This window comes from Coturnix japonica, chromosome 18 (assembly GCF_001577835.2).
Source record: "Coturnix japonica isolate 7356 chromosome 18, Coturnix japonica 2.1, whole genome shotgun sequence".
Lineage (NCBI taxonomy): Eukaryota > Metazoa > Chordata > Aves > Galliformes > Phasianidae > Coturnix > Coturnix japonica.
The window spans coordinates 3275691-3292314 of record NC_029533.1 but is presented as its reverse complement, the minus strand read 5'-3'; the positions used below and the strand labels follow the sequence as shown (position 1 = coordinate 3292314).

At 51.8% G+C, this 16624-nt stretch overlaps 1 protein-coding gene across 3 annotated transcripts in view; it reads right to left on the bottom strand.

Annotated features, from left to right (window-relative positions):
- The window catches only part of SEPTIN9 (septin 9), an 89514-nt gene that overhangs the window by 22245 nt on the left and 50645 nt on the right, over positions 1-16624 (bottom strand). For all 3 annotated transcript variants that reach the window (XM_015880017.2, XM_015880018.2, XM_015880019.2), the window contains one exon: positions 10786-11445. In XM_015880017.2, coding sequence (XP_015735503.1) covers positions 10786-11445 — 660 coding nt within the window. The remainder of the gene's footprint in view (positions 1-10785; positions 11446-16624) is intronic.

Genomic DNA, 16624 nt, shown 5'->3' with positions numbered 1-16624 from the left:
ACACCCAGAAACCAAAAGTAAAAGACCTTTGTTACTCACTTCATCGAGCAAAGGTTAAATCCAGCTAAATACATCAGCTTTTGTGGAAAGGAGGAGGGTTTGGCAGGCAGTGCAAGGAACAGGAACGTGGGAATTCCTCCTACGGTTTGGCAAAGCACTCTTCCTTCTGCATGGAAGCCCTCTGGGGTCTGTACAGCCTCTCTCCAAGAAAGCCCCTCACCAGTGCCCACAGGACTGAGAGGCAGGACCAAGACATGCTGTACTCTGCCAACCACAGTTGGTTGCCCGTGGGATATGTGATGGGCTCAATCACAATGTGAGCACCACTGGGACATTTTCCAGTCCCTTTTATTTTATCTAGGGGCATTATGAGCAGCAGGGAAGAGCATGAGATGGAGATCATGCCTGGCTCATGTTTTGATTTTGGGGTACCTTTGCAGGTGCTTGGCTCTGCTACAGATAACCCCCAGCTTTACAGCACCCACAAACCTAAGAGCAGCCCCTTCTTTCCGATCCAGTAAAAAGAGATCCTTTCACAGGGTTTGCTCAGAACAGCTCTCCCACACACAAACCCATCAGATACCAAAGGTCCCCTCTAGCTCCATGTCCCTTTCACACACAGACTGGTGGTTGACACTTGCTGCAGGCATGGGGTTGGGGATGCTCTGCATTGGCAGCCCCCAGGGTACCTTACGAGTACCTAATAAGAAAGAGTAGTGCCCAGTGCCCCACGGTCCTGTGCTCCCTCTCCTATCAGCTCCTCAAACCTCACCTCCCCAAGGCCAACCCTAAGCCCACAAACTCCACCATCCTGCTGAGCCCCTCTGCAACCTCAAATTCCTTCCTGAGGCCCAGACCTTGCTGACCTTCCACATCCCTGCAGCACCAGCACTACTCAGCCTCCACTCAGGCACAGGGCAAATCTGGACCATTTGTGGCCCAAAGGCAAAGCATTGTGGAGGGGCCCAAGAACAGACCCAGATGTGGAATTCGGGAGCATTCAGGCATGCCTGATGAGTAGCTCTGCCTCCCTGCAGCGGGGAGGGATAAGTGCTGCCCTCTGGCCCCTGTGCTTACTCTGCAGAGCATCTCCATGCGCTGTGTCCAAACCTTTCCCAGATGTCCCGAGCCCCTTGCAGCACTGTAGCCCTGCAGAGCCATGGGAAGGGGGGCATGGAGGGGAGGGCCCTGGGGGAACCCCAGAGGTCAGCCAGAAAGAAGAAAAATAAATCAATGGCACAGCAATTTACACAGCAATATTCCCTCCTTCCGGCAGCCCCGCATTCTCACTGCAGCTGCTCAGCAGAATGCAGCAACACCAAAGTGCCTCAATAGCTCCAAGAGTCTCCTGTAGAAGGACATTTCCTCTCCCTCTCAGTTCCCCATGGGAATCAACCTGGGGCTGTGGCACAAGGAACCACTTCAACTTCTTCCTCGAGGTTTTGCTTTGCATTATGCAAGAGTAGTGGACACTGCTGCTTTCACTCCTGCCCTGGGCACACGACTTTCAGCCATCTGACTGCTTTCAGGTTTAAACACAGCCTCAACTTCCCCTCCTCCAGACAGCCAAAGTGCTCCCCATCGGACTTCTGCTCCAGGCCCTTCTCAGCTCCATTGCTCCTCTCTGGACACACTCCAGGGTCTCAGAGTCTTTTCTGTGGTGAGGGGCCCAATACTGAACACAGCACTCAAAATGCAGCCTCATTAGTGCCCATACAGAGGGACGATCACCTCCTGCTCTGCTGGCTGTTCTGTTTCTGATGCAAGCTAGGATGCCATTGGCCTTCTTGGCCACTTCAACATGGAGCTGGCTCATGTTCAGCAGTTCATCAGCTTAAACCCCCAGATTCTTTTCCTCCCTGCAGCTTCCCAGCCACTCTGCCCTTAGTCTGTGGTGATGCACGGGGCTGTTGTGACACTTGGTCTCATTCAAGCTCATACAATTGTGCTCATCCCAATCTCATACACCTGTCCAGATCACCCAGAGCTGCACACCCAACATGGACTGCTGCTCTCGTTGCTCACAAACTCTCCCATTTCTTCTCCATCTCTTTGCATCCCTACCCTGCACGCACAACCGGGCAGCTGCTGTTCCCTGCCTGGCCAGATAGATGGTGCTCAGCCACACCAAGTAGGGAATTGCTGTGCTGGAAACAGTCACCACCTCTGACTAATGCAGTAACTCAGCCTTGGTTCTGCTGACAGATGCAGGAGGTCCCAGTACAGCCACAGAATGACTCAGATCCTCACCATCCTTCCCCTTTCACTTCAGGATCAGCAAACATTTCATCAAAAATCAGCACCTTTCTAATGGAGCAACATTCTGCCAATGCTTTTCTCCCCACAGAAGCCAAACTGAGCAGATCAGGGCATAGTTTGCCCACTTTTCCCTGCATGGCCCTCAGGTCCACTATCCAGATGTGGGACGTCCTGCATCACCCCATGCTGTCCCACCACCACTTTGGAGCCGGAAACTGCAGCCATTTCCTGCAGACACGGCTTAGCCCTGCAAATATTTGGGCCTCTGCAAATTGTTTGAAAACCAGATCTGGTAGCTGGAGCTGTGAAAGCAGAGGAGGGGTTTTTCTAGGGAGAATTCAGCCTGTGAAACCTACCCAGTGCCCTCTGCCACGGAGCAGCAACAGCGATAATAAAAGAGAAAAATCACTTTTGCGTGTCTAAAGATCAGAAGAAAAACAAACTGAATGTTCTCTGCCTGTCTGTGCCCCAAGGGACAGAGCAATGTTCTCCAGCACAGTCACAGCACCGTTCCCCCCTTGTCTCTGCAGCCACAACTGGAGGCTTCCCCAGCTCTGCTCTTCCAGCAGAATCCCAAACAATGGCTTTGGTTTTGTTCACTGTGGTAGCAGAGCATCCCATAGACTTGCTGTCCCCACCCAGCCAGGAAGCTGAGATAACCCCAAAGCTGCTCCTCCTGCTCCCCGAGGTGGAGGCAAGGCAAAGCCCCAGCTCCTGATCCACCCAGCTTGGCCTCTGCAAGACATTTCAGCCCAGGAAACAAAGCAATGAAGCAGAGGAAATCCCAGCACTCCCTCAGGGCTGTGCGGGAACCCTTCACCTCCCAACCCCAGGGCGCGAGCTCCTACGCTGCTAATTAACTTCCATTTGCTACCCAAAATAGGGCAGGGAGGATGGCTTCCAGTAGAACACCAGCAGCAGGGCAAGAGCTCACATTTCATCCCACTCCACAACATGGAGACCCAACACAAGCACCTATATTGCCTCTCCCATGGCCACATCCCAGCCCGTGCCCACAGCTGCCCCAGCCATCATCTTCGCTCTTCCAAGGCCATGAGAAGGGGCACACAGGGACCTCAGGGTGGGGGGTGATGATCCCAAGGAAAGGCTCAGCAGCAGCTGAACTTGGTCTTCCACTTCCACCCCCATTTTATCAGCGCATTGGGCTGCAGGAGGAAGTGAGTTCAGCCAGAGTTTGTCTAAACAATTATATTTTATCAGAAATGCTGCTCAGATAGACTCCATTTTTTTCTCAGGACAGATCTGGATAACTGCAAGGTAATCTCTATTCTCCTTCCTATCTGCACAAGATGGAAAGGGGAGGACATGGAGCAGAGCATCCCAAATTGCTCATCAATGCCGGCACCAGCAGCACCCATTGCTCACAAACCAGGAGCCAGCATCCATCCCTCCTATTTGCACACTTCCAAAGGTTGCCTTCCAAATCTCCCTTTTTCACCTCCAAATTACATGAGGGTTTTGGTTTTGGTTTTTTGGTTTTTTTTTTCCTGCTCTGATCTTTCAGCCTTATTGAGTGCACCTGGGTTCCTTTCCCAGGCTTTTCATTATAAGTTGAGAACTGACTTTCCCTCTGCTGCAGGCCTCAATGAGTCACGTAACTCCAGAGTGCTGGAGGAAAAAGCCTGGGGCTCTGGGGTACAGCACGGTGTCCTACATAGGGACATGGTGTGATCACAAAGGACTTCTCATCAGCCCTGAGCAGCTTTCTAATGCCCAAGGTTATCCAGGGAAAAGGAAAATAAATGACTATACACACGGGCTTCTGGAGAGCACCAGCTGATATTTAAATTGAGGGGAAAGCTGACCAAAGAGTATAGTGGACTTAAGGGGGGGGGGGGGGTTTTGATAAAGAAACCACCTGATATCCTCACTCTCCTCCTGGACAGCTGCAGGAGCTTTCTGCAAAACCACCCTATAATCTGTGCAGAGCAGCTGCTCTCCCTCTGCCTTCACAAGAAGGGCTCAGCCCAGTGTCATTTCTTGCATTGGAAGAAAGGACTCCTTGCAAGGACTGAACCCAAGCCCTCTTGCCACATTCACCTGCTTGTTATTACACAGATGAAACTGGAACAGGTAGAGAGATTCACCCAAGGTGATGAGCAAGCAAACTACAAGGGTAGGATCCTGACCATGCAGCCTCAAGCCATCTTCTCAACATTTTCCAGGCTCCCAGTTCCCAAACTTATTTAAACTACGGAAAGGAGTGAGTTGCCAAAGCTCCTAGCTTCAAAGGAGTGGGTTTATAGGGATCCACCCTGAATTCGTTTCCATGCACCAGAGCTTCAGAGAAGGGTTCAGAGGACACTACCACTTTGGTACAACAGTAAGAAGCTATTTAAGCGCTATGAGCTACAGTACAGCTGTAACTGAGAAAGCTGCTTTAAAGAGCTTACGCACTGTTAACTTTTATCACAGCCCTCCCCTCCTAGGCACCATACCCTCTGGGATTCCCATCTAATCCTCATTGGCTGAGGTCTCCCTAAATTAAACTTCTCTTTGAGGAAGGAATGTGTGTCCCATTCTGTGCACAGCAAGAGAGGTGCAAAGGGGAGAAAACAGAGCCTTCACACAAAGTTAAAGCACCATCGATAAGCATCACAGACAGCCTGACCTACACCCTTAAGTAAATGACTGTGCACAGAACACCCAGACCCAAGGGGAGCAGGTCTGCTGGGGCTGCAAAGCTCAGCTGGAAACAAGGGATTGGGGCATAGTCCTTTTTCTCCTCTATCACTCTCTCTCTGGAAACAATATATAAGGGGAAAATTCATCTTGCCGACATGGATGCTCAGCACATATGGACAGAACCACATGAACCACCGCGAGCGCTCCCTGCATAGCTCTCTCTCACCCACAAAGGAGTTCGGATCTCAGCTCCCACTAAATATTTCTGCACCCCTTGTGAACTGAAGCCAGGGGCTGTGCTGGAGCTGCACCATGGGAAGCCTCAGCAGATCCAGACCTTTGAGAACATCCAGGGGCTGCAGGGACCACCCAGCTTGTGCACAACCTGGATGCAGCCTCTTGAGCTGCACAGCCAGAGCATAAATCCAAGGTTCTGCTTGTATTTGCTAAAGCATCAACAGTCTTTGAACTTCAAGGTGTTGAAAGATGCTTTGTTATAGTAGTTTTTGAGCCCCGCTGTACAAATTGCCTTTGCTATGCAAAGAACAACCCACTGCTTCGACAGAAGAAACTGCAGGCAAAAGAAGTCAAGGAGGAGACAGCAAGCGAAAAACCCCATGCTGTCACTGCTGAGTTGGCACAGCAGCCTCATACAGCTTGTTAACATTGTTTGCTTTTCACAAATGCATAAACATCTGCAAACTTCTGTTTGTGAGATGCTCTGGAGCCGTCCCTTTGGTCCAGCCTCATCTCTCAGTATGTCTCCCACTGTCTTCATGCCGTGATATAGTGAAACAAGTCAACCAAGTGAGATATCTGTGCGTGACCCTACAGAAATCCAGGTAACTTCTACTCCCAGGCCTGCTCAGAAGATTAATGAAATAAAAGCCAATAAACCTGAAGGAAAGCAGCCCTCTCCCCAGGTCCCTCCTCTAAAAGCTGTAACAGATGGAAGAAAAACTGGGTCCAGTGGAGCCTGAGCACAGGCTGCAATCCAAGAAGAGCTGCTTCTTCCATTTATAGCCACATTCACTCCAACTTCATTGCAACATCTTGGACAATGCAAAAGTGTCTGTGGCTCTGTTTGTTTGCTGGAGGAGTAGAGAACACAGCTGGCTTGCTGTCAAGTTATCTCTTATGGTCACGACAATGTTTGATCTTCTCAAAACAAAGTAATCTCCATATAATCTCAATTCAGTTCCTCAATCCCTCTCACACAGTTTATAGCGCTGGCACCGTACCCAGCTTACGGTGTCCTCCAAGCAACTGGCCAACAGAAACATCTCAGGCTGGGACATAGATCTAGAAATAGTGTAGAAGAAAGCAATTCCCTGCAGAAGGTTCATTGCTGCTGCTACCACCTCCCCCAGCCAACAGGGAGAAGCTGCACAATGAGAGGCCAGCCCTTACTGTAAGAGATCAAAGCAAACTCTTTGCTTTATCTTGGTCAAGATATGGATTTTATTTGCCTTATCAGCCTGTAGGATGATTAACCCAAATGTGAGAAAGCTGGAGGATGCCAAAAAAGTTGTAGGGTGGGGAGTGTGTTCCAGAGCACAACCACTATGGGCTCCAGATGCACAGATACCACAAGATAAACACAGCAACCCTTCGGTCTGCTCTGTGCCTGACACCCACTGCCCCCAGTCAGGGCTGCACATCCAGCAGGGGGTTGGATGCAGCAGGAAGGGCCCTGCAGCTGCATGGGGCTTGCAGCCCAGACCCCACCAGGTAGTGGGACCAGCACTGCAGCATGATGCCGCCAGGCACAGCTGGTTGCTTTCTCCTGGGCCAGGAAGCTCACCCTCTATGTAGTCCCTGCAAGCTTCTAGGAGCAAATGTATGGATACACGGCCTCATGCACAGAGCCAGCTGAGAAGGGAAAGGGCTGTGATCAGGGTTGTTGATGCTCAGCAACCACAGTTTCACCCTCATCTGGCTTCAAAGACAACAGGGCAGAGCAGGGAAGGGGGAAGCGTCCCATTTCCGATGGGAATCCACTACTTCACATGATGAACCTCCACTGGTGAGATCACTGCTTTTCCTACAGGCCCTCAGGGACTTCCAGAGGGACAATGAATTCTCAGTTTGTTTGCATCTGTCTCCAGAGAAAATCCTAGATCCTCAATGGGTCTCGCATGGCAATGACCAGAGCTGAAGGCAACAGCAGCCCACTCATTTGGGAGCAACACCCTGATGGTCAAAGATGTACAGCAGATCAACAACCACATCACCCAGCCTTCTTCCTGCTCCAAATATGGCCCAAAATGAGACCAGATGAGCTGCCCCAGCTGCTCCCTGCACAGCCACAGACAGGGCATGCACTGCTGCCATCCCCGTGCAGGCACCCAGCACGTGGCCACGCATCCCTGCGATGGGACACAAGCATCCCTTCTGCACGCAGGCTCCTAATGTGCTCTCCATCCAAGTCCCTGCTCCTCCAGGACTCCATTTTTCCAGCTTATCTCATTTTTGGCACCTGCCCCGAGCACGTGGATTTGGACTCTGTGTTTCTCATTCAGCCTCTCCATTTGGTATCTCAGGCTACAGGCACTTTTTCTGTTAAAAATAATAACAACAGCAGCAAAAGAAGAAGAAAAAAAAAGACTACTCGTAATCTAGCCCAAATGTGTCAGCTGGTTTTAAGGAAACATTTCCCTGCAGCTTTAATCTCTTCATACAGTTAAATTGCTGTGCAGCTCAGGGAGCTGGAAATGATTACTCACTGTTGATCCGCACAGGCCTGGCCCCTTTATTGTGGCAAGGCTGCTGTGCTAGAGGTCCCTGGGTCCCTCCAAACCCCACCTCTGTGCTCAGCATTGTCCCTGCAGATCTACACCAAAAGGAAAGCTCCCTAATGACCAATGCAGGACATCTGGAGCCGTGCTCCTTGCAGTGCCCTCAGCAGACAGCAGTGAGTCCCCAGTTTTAGGAGGTGTCCTTCACAAGGAGTTCTGTGGATCAAAAAGTTTTCTCTCTCTGTCTCTTTTTTTTTTCCCCCTAAAGCCAATTCTAATAGAGCTTTTATATGAAAAATAAAGTTCTGAGGAGAAAGCTTGCCTTAGGCGTCCAGGCTGGAGGAAAAGATACTGTGGATAAATTGCATTGTTTCATTCTTCTCAAGTTCTTATGCTTTTCCTGCAGTAGCAGAGGGGAGTTTGCTGCTATCCCAGAGATCCTGGCACCCACACAGCTGTCCCATGGGGGCAGTGATGGGAGAAAACTCCAAATCAGCTGCACTCCCATGCGCATTTCAGAGCACTTTACCCATCACTGAGGATCAGACCGGAGATGTGCTTCATGCAGACATGGCTGTAACACAAGTCAAGCTTCTGCTTCAGGTGGCAGCTCCAAGCACTCACATCATCCACCCCCATCTACCTTTCTAGCTATAGCAATGTGAGGCCTGGGCAGTGAGACCATGGGCAGAAACCAGAAGGACCATCAGGTCAGAAGGGCTTCCACTCCTCATTCTGGATCCCTTAAACCCATCACTGCGATCTCAGAACCCCAGATACAAACAGGGACACATCTTGAGGAAGCAGAGATGGAGCAGAAAGTTGGCATGAAAAGCATGAACTCTTCGCTCTTCCCCCTCAACCACCACAGACTTGCAAGACACAAAGAACGACAGCAGAACAACATGTTTTCCCAGATGAATAAGCCACCATAGAGAGCAACACTCACTGAATTCATGAGCCCTCAAACAACAACAGCAAAGCTGTGAATTTTCCAACATGCCTCTGAAAACATGCTTCTGTGCCCAACAGAGCATGGAGCACAGCCAGCTCCACATTGGGTTGCTTGTGTCCCTTCTGTCATCAGCTCCACAAACTCAATGTTAAACCCTGCAAGAGAACAGGGGATGCACCTCAGGGAGCACAGGAGGAAGAGACAGAGAGGGCAGAAAGTGGTGGGAATGAATGTTTCTTGCTCCTGTGCCCCACCAGAGCTCCTCCTGCACTCCTCCCACCCTGAGAACCACTGCTTCCACCCGAATGAAGCTCAGTGTTGCAATCATTGCTTTCCTGGTTGGGGAGATGGCCTTCCTCCAGCCACCTCCTCTACGATGCAGGGTTCAGCACAAGAGAGCACAGCTGAGCCCAGCAGCTGGGGGCTGCGTGTCCTGGCATGGGGTTAGGGGCAGCTGGCACATCCCCAGTGCAGCTGCTTGTGTCAGAGCTGCAAGGCATGTGGTGCCGGGGTGTCTGCACCACAGGAGCACCCCATGGGTCAGAATGAGCAGGAGCTCCAAGCCTTTGCTATGCACAGAAGGGAGCAAATGTTTTCACCTGGGAGGTTGTGCTGGGGGTTGTGCAGAGCCACATCAGCAATGAGCCCGCATTCACCTGCTGGGCACCTTGAGGAGATGCCATCCCTGCCTGGTGAGCAATGGCCACAAGGTCTGGATGGGTGCGTGCATGAGCTGACCAGCAGGGAGAAGGAGCCAGAGCCCTTTCTGCTCCTTCAGCCTCTCTTCCTGTCTCTTTTTGGATGTACCCAGACTGAAAGCCCCTTTTGTACCAGCACCAGCCTGTCCTGCTCTGTAAGGCAGACCCCAGACAGCCGGGCTCTTTGCTAAAACCCATCCCCAGCAGCTGTCCTGAGTTTCTGGAGTCCTTTTTTGATGCATAGAGCCCTCCCTTTCCCCCCTGTGCAGCTGGGGTGTTCGGCAGCTCAGATTCTTCTGTTCTTAAAGTGCCCAGCTGCCTGACATTCAGAGCTCGGGGAGCTCACGGCAGCACAAACCCAGCAGGGTGAGGCCAGGCACAGGGCACAACAGGGGTCTTGGCACCTTCCTCATTGCTGCTGTGGATAAAACCCAGTAGAAAGACCCCGGCTGAGGCCACCACTGAACCCCAGCCATGCCCAGATGGAGCTGCACCAGCCTGCTGCCTACTGGAGCCTTCCATTCTCTCCATCCGTGCCCACAGTCAGAGAAAACCACCCCTGCATTACAGGTCTAACATCAGCTTCAGCACTGGACACCTTGTTTGATTCCAGACTGCACATACATACCAAAATCCCAAAACCCAGGAACAGATAACAGTTCCTGGGTAGGACCAATCTGAGACTGGCTGCATGCAGCAGCAATAGAGCTGGGGTACATGGCGGGGCAAAGCTTGGGCCAGTATTAGGTATGAGCCTACCCATGGCATTCAAGAACACAGAAACCAGTCTCCAGGGGTAAGCATGGAGTTCCCAGGGTCTCACTCTGGCACTACTCCCCACCACAGCCTCACAGAGGAGAAAGCAAGCATGTGATGAGGAATGGAAACATAATTAAAGGCTAAAAGAGAAAAATCTCTACAACATTAAGGAGGGTAAATGACGGCCAGTGGGGGAGGGAAGCTGGCTTTCATGTCTAATATGGGATTAATCGAAAACAAGATGCAGCTAATAGAAGGCAGGGCTCCAGTTTAATACTGGCTCTGATCCATGATGTTATTAGACTTTGGCTCCAGCAACCAGCAGGAAAAAAAAAACAACCACTCTGACTCCTGCTAATGAAGAGGCTGTTTCTGCCCCACAACTATAAACAACAACATTAAACAACAACCCATCACAACAACACCTCCAAAACCATCACATTTTCCAGCATGTCAGAGGCTTTCCGAGATGCTGCACAGGCAGGCGGGTCTGTGCTGGCAGAAGTGTCTTCTTCCGCAAGCATCCAAGCTTTTGGCATTTGCTCATTTTGCTTATTATAAGCTTGATAGCACGTCTTATTCCAACTGACAGCTCTTTCAGCCAACATAAAACCAAGTGTAACAGCCATCTATGTAGACACACGAGACAAGATGCAAGCTCAGCCCCCAATGCCATCACTGCTTGAGCTGGAAGCTCCAAGCTCCCAACCCACAGCGCAGCCATACTCACCTTCTTCTCTCTTTGGTGGGCTCTCCATCAGCACCGGTTGTGGCTTTGGCTCTGCCTGGGGAGGCTGTGGGGTCGGCACGTGCTCCATGCTCTCCACTTGCCGTGCCAGCGGGGCCGGCACCTCGGCAGCTTTGGCTACCTGAATTTCCACACGTTTGGTGGCCACGTCAGGCATGGGAGCGCTGGGTGGCTCCACTCTGCGCTGAGGCATCTCAGGGATCTTCGATGCTGGGGCGTCCGCCCGCCGCAGTCCCGGCTCCTGGGGTTTGCCGAGCGTGATCTCAGTCCTGCGTGGGGTGGGCTCCGGGGCTTTGTGCCCCAGCACATCTGCTCTTTTGAGGCCAAACCTCGACAACCCCGAAGTGGAGTTCTCCACCTGCTTGGATGAGATGTCAATGGAGATTTCTGTTCTTCTGGACACCGGCTCTGGTAGTTTGGGTCCGGAGTGCTCCACTCTCCTCAGAGGGGCCTTGGGGGATCGCTGGGCTGTGGGGTCTGCATGTCTGGCAGATGGCTCCGAGTTTCTGGCACCGAGTTCCTGAAACTTCTGTGTGGAGCTGGACACGGTGGACCTGAGGAGAGGGTTCGGGGTCCGTCTTTGTGGGGTGGAGGAATTTGAAGACTGATCTACCTCCTCGACCTCAAAAGATCTTTTCAGAGCTGAAAGAAATTAAGAGGAATTCAGAATTTAGTTACCAATTCATCTGAGCATCTCAAGAGACACCTCCAGAAACCTCCGGTAATGGGGTCCCAGTACCGCTCCTCTGCTCTGCCATGAGGATTCACAATCCCATTTAATACATGGGAGACAGAAGGACAGAGAAGCAGCAAACCCAGAAACAAAGCTGGAACGTGAGGCAGGAAATGCAGCCCCAGAAAGCCAGAGCAGCTCTCAGCCCAATGGGCTGCAGCTCCAAATGCTCCAAACGCTTCCCTTTCCCTCTCCCACCCCAAGGATAAACACCAGCTTCCCGCTGACTGCTGCCATCCAAATCCAAGTCCAGAATGTGAAAATCTCAGAATAGCATCAAACCCAAATAATGCTGCAAAAAAACAACCCAAAGGTGGCAGTCACAGAAACTCATATCCTTAAAATGGTCCTTGGAGATCATACAAGCCAAAGTTCTTGAAAAACAATAACATGAGACAACCCCCCCCCCCGCCCAGAGCAGGAAGGGGAAAGCTGGGAGGCCTGGATTCTATAGGCAAGGAAATCTGATGGACAACAGTCAGCCTCCATCCTCCAGGCAATGCTCCCTGCCCCACTGAAGGCTGAGCTCAGTTGTGCCACTCAACACAATGATCCCACCCATCCTTTCTACCAACAGCACACTGTGGCTGAGATTCAGTCCTTAAATGCAATGGTGGGATCACACAAGACACCAGGAACGCCAGGGAGACTCGAGAAGGGCTTTCCCTCCAGGCTCTCCTGGGTACCTCTTGTCTTGCAGCCAAGAGCTCCTGGGACATGCCGGGGTTTTGCCTTTTAGGGGGAATACCCAAAATCACTGTTCAGCCTCCAGCAGGGGAAGTGATGGGGAACAACAGTGTGCCTAGGACAGGCTGTGCCAGGGACATGACATGTAGGCAACCTGAGCATGAAAACCCCACACTGTCATTGGGGTACGGCACCCAACCAACTCATTTATACCTCCCTGGTGATCAACACCTGGGCACGGAGTCCCAGTCCAACTGCTCACCACAACCTCTAAGCCATGTCCCTAAGTAGAACCCCTATAGTTCATGAACACCTCCAGGGAAGGCAACTCCATCACCTCCCTGGGCAGCCTGTCCCAATGCCTCATCCTTCATTTCCACACATTCATGAGGAGCAGAGATCTGCATCTAACTCTCAGTTATCACACTCCAAGAACAATGAATCCATTTTAAACAGTCCCCAAGCCGAGAGTTAAACTGGCAGGTCCACAGCTCTCCAGCACCAAGCTCAGGCTCACCAGAACAGAGTTTTCCACCACTTCTTTTCCCTCTCACATCCCTAATAACACTTCAACCATTCTTCTCTCCAATCCCAGCTTCCAAACAACATGTAAGTCCAGCCCAGGCTGAGTTATGCAGGAAGGGGACATCAGCAGGGGATGGAGCACAGCCACAGCTCCCTGATGGTCGTGATCACAGTTCTAACCATGATGGGCAATTAAAGCCTGCTCATCACTCCTCCTGCCAGCCTATTCAGTTCCTTTTTATTTCCTTCAATAAAGGAGCCTAATTACCTAATGACAGATGTGTCTGCAGGAACAGACAGTTAAAGTAAATGCTCTCAATGAACCTGAGAGCAAAGGAAATATTGGCGAGCTTCTTTTCTTTGTAGACACCCCTCTGGAAATGTCCCTATGCCACGTGTTTGGGGGATTTCTTTTTGTATCAAAAGCTTGTTACCAAGTCAAACAGCCTTGCTGCTCTCCAGAGCTCATGCTCTGAATCACCTCTGCCATCTCAGCTCCTTTCTGTCCATCTGCCATCACCAAATGCAAGGATGGCACCAGTGATCATCAGTGGGGAACATACAGTCCTTTCTGTTGACCTCAAGCCCCTAAAAGTGCCCCAAGCTCAAGGCAAACTTGCCCACAGCCCTCAGCACAGCTCCTGGAACGCAGCCATCCCCTGCCTTTATCGGAGGGCTGGGCTGCATACAACACCCAGAAATGGCTTTTCTCCAAGTCTTTCTGGCCTCCCCTGCAAAAATGAGAAGAAGGTCAAAGCCCAGGCACAAAAAAGGTTCAGAAAGTTTAAGGAAGAGCTGCAAAGCTGTGATTAGGGTCTCAGAAGGCTGCTCAGTGGAGTCACCATCCCTGGAGATGTTCAAGAAGCATGGAGGTGTGGCACTAAGACACATGGGTAGTGGCCATGGTGGGGATGGGCTGGTGTCGGACTCAGTGATCTTAGAGATGATTCTAAGATAAACCATCCAAATACCATTTCCTATGCTCACACTGAGTGACAAGGGAGTACTTGGGTGCTGGGAAAATAACCCCCCTCCTCCTAGTAGGGCTGGAAATGGTTTGGACAACCTCTGACAGCAAAACAATGAGCCCTGGGCCCCTGTGGTGTTCCTGCTGCAGAGAAGACCCTGACCTGCCTGGAGGAGACAGCATGAGAGCTCGCCCACCTGCTGCTCCCTGGGGATGGGACATCCATCTCCTGCTCCTGCTTGCACAGGGATGTTGGTGTCTGGGTTGACCTCCAACAAATTTAGTCACTGCACTGTGTCTTGCCTGACCCAAGGTGCTGTGCTCCCACTTCTGAGCACAGGTGACCCTCACTGCACAGCTGGTTCTGGGATGCCACCTCCAGTGACAACAGTCCCCAGCATGGCCAGGGTTTTGCCCTGCTCAGCGTCACCTCACTCCAGCTCCTTGCACAGAAAAAAAGGACCTCAGAAAGCAAAACATCTCTCGAAAAAAAAAGAGAAAAGCTTAAAAATAGCCCGTCCTGCTCAGAGCTAAGAAAGGAAAGCAAACAACCTCTGTTCCACAGCACCGTCCTCCCAGCTTCCTGCATGGAACTGGCCTATTAGTGAAAACAACAGGAGCCCAAGGCCAGCACTGTGTGGTGGTGGGGCCTGTTGGCAGTGCCCAGGTCTCTCTGGGGCTCCATTGCCACATTGCCACAGCTGGAGGCTGAGCAGGGAGCTTGACAGCCGTGCTGCAGGGCTCTGCCCCTGCTAAGGCACCTTCCCGGGGACTTCTGGTGCTGGTATGGTCTCCCCAGCCCCACCATCCTCCTGCCAGCTGGTGCTGGAGGTAGCGGAGGTGGAAGCGAGCAGCACAGAGCATCGCCCTTCCTCCTCTTCCTCTTGGGGTGCCTGCACTGCGGGGAGTACACACACAGTGCTGTTGCCATTTCCACGTGTTTCCTTTTAACCAATTCTGACTCAATTCAGGCAACTCATGACTCAATCCATTGGACAACAGCAGCTCCACAAGCCAGAAATCCCCTAAAAGGAGGTGTTCAAGCTCTTCCTTTTGGATGCAAACCCAACCCTATCCATGACCCCATGCCCGAGCTGCAAACCACTTGCTGCCAACCCCTTTGTGAGGAAGCGGTGTGCTACAGGGACAGCTGGCAGACCAGCTCTGAGCAGCCCCAGCACTAATCCCTGCACATGGGGCAGTGTGGGCAGCACCTGCTGTGGGGCTCTGCTGGCAACTGCAGAAGCTCTGCATCCCCAGCCCCAAACTCAGCAGCCAAGCCTCTACCGAAGTGAATGCCAACACATGCATGTGCAGGGGCCTTCAGCACTTTGGAAAGTAATTGTATCCTCAGAAAATGTTTTGACACATGTAAGAAAGCAAATCTGTATTTCCAACATCAGGATTTCCTTTTGCTGCCTGTGCTTTCTCCTCACTCAGAGCTCTGTTCTGGAATAAGCACAGCCACGTCCTAGTGTTATGACACCCAGCCCTGAGCAGCGCCTGTATCTGCCACTGGGATGCTCAAGAGCAAGAAATGCATGAACTCACACCCTCGCCTTGGGCTTGAGCACTCCTTAAGCAAGACCAGGGTCAGGGAAGCAGCAAAGTGCACGTGTGTCAGTCAGTGCACTGTGCTGCGGCACTGGGGATGCTCACACTGTGCCCTCCCGGTCACGCTGCGGTCAGGCACCAGCGGTCAGAGCTGCTCTTCAGGGATCTTGCAGATTGGGATGGAGGTCTGATCTAAGTCCCAGCAGCGCATGCAGCAGCCAAGAGGTTCCCGAGGAGGCACAGACACAACTTTAATGCTCCTCCAGAAGGAAAGATCCCAGACATGGTGCTCCCAGGGGACACAAGGGGCTGCACAGCTCCTGCCCAAAGGCTCCTCATGTCTCTACGGGCGCTGGGAACTAGAAATGACACAGCTCCAGGCAGCACGTGGGAAGGAGCGGTCAGCAGAGCAACATCTGCTCCTTCTTTCCTCCCTCTTCCTTTTAAACAGAACACCCCAAGTAACAGGCAAGGGGATGCTTCACACAAGGAAACCTCTATGCACAGAGCTCTGGAGGAGACCAAAATAAACAGAGAGGGATGCTGGTTCCTCCAGGACCTGTGCTAGCTGCTCTGCAACGTGAGCCCTGGGCTCGCTGCTTCCCATTAAACATCCTCTGCCCCTCACATGGTTTCTGTAACCCAGGGGTTACATTTGCTTGCTTGCTTAAGCACTGAAAGCTTTCCTTGCGTTTTTAGACACATAAGAGCCTTATGGGAATAGGGCAGCCAGTCGTCCCGGCATTTCACACGATACAATGGTATCGTTTCAGAGCTCTGACTTTCTCTAAACTGCTACCAGATGGCGACCTCCTGTTCCCGGGGAGGAAAAAGGGGGAGGCAGCGGCCGCAGGTGTCAGCTTTCAGCAGTCCCCCCCCCCAAAAAAAACCCCACACATTAACTGTTCAGGGCCAGCAGAGCTGCCCATAGCCCTGTACTGGGCAGCAGGATGTTTCCTGTGTGGACTGAGCTCCAGCTCAGATGGTTCCCTGTGTCACCATGGGAACACCTGGAGTTGCACTGTAGTGCTGCTGACCTGAAAGCACCATCTCTGATGCTGATGGATGCAAGCATCCAAAGCAAAGGTGGATGCCCTATAGAATCATGAAATGGTTTGAGTTGGAAGGGACCCTTAAAGGTCATCCAGTCACAACATCCCTGCAATGAACAAGGTCATCAATCACAGAATCATTAAGGTTGGGAAATGTCTCTCAGATCACAAAGCCCAACCCCAGCCCACCCTCACTGTGCCCACCGACCACATCCCTCAGAGCCACATCTCCATAGCTCCCAAACACCTCTAGGGATGGTGACTCCCTCACCTCCTCAGACAGTTGTGCCACTGCATCACCAC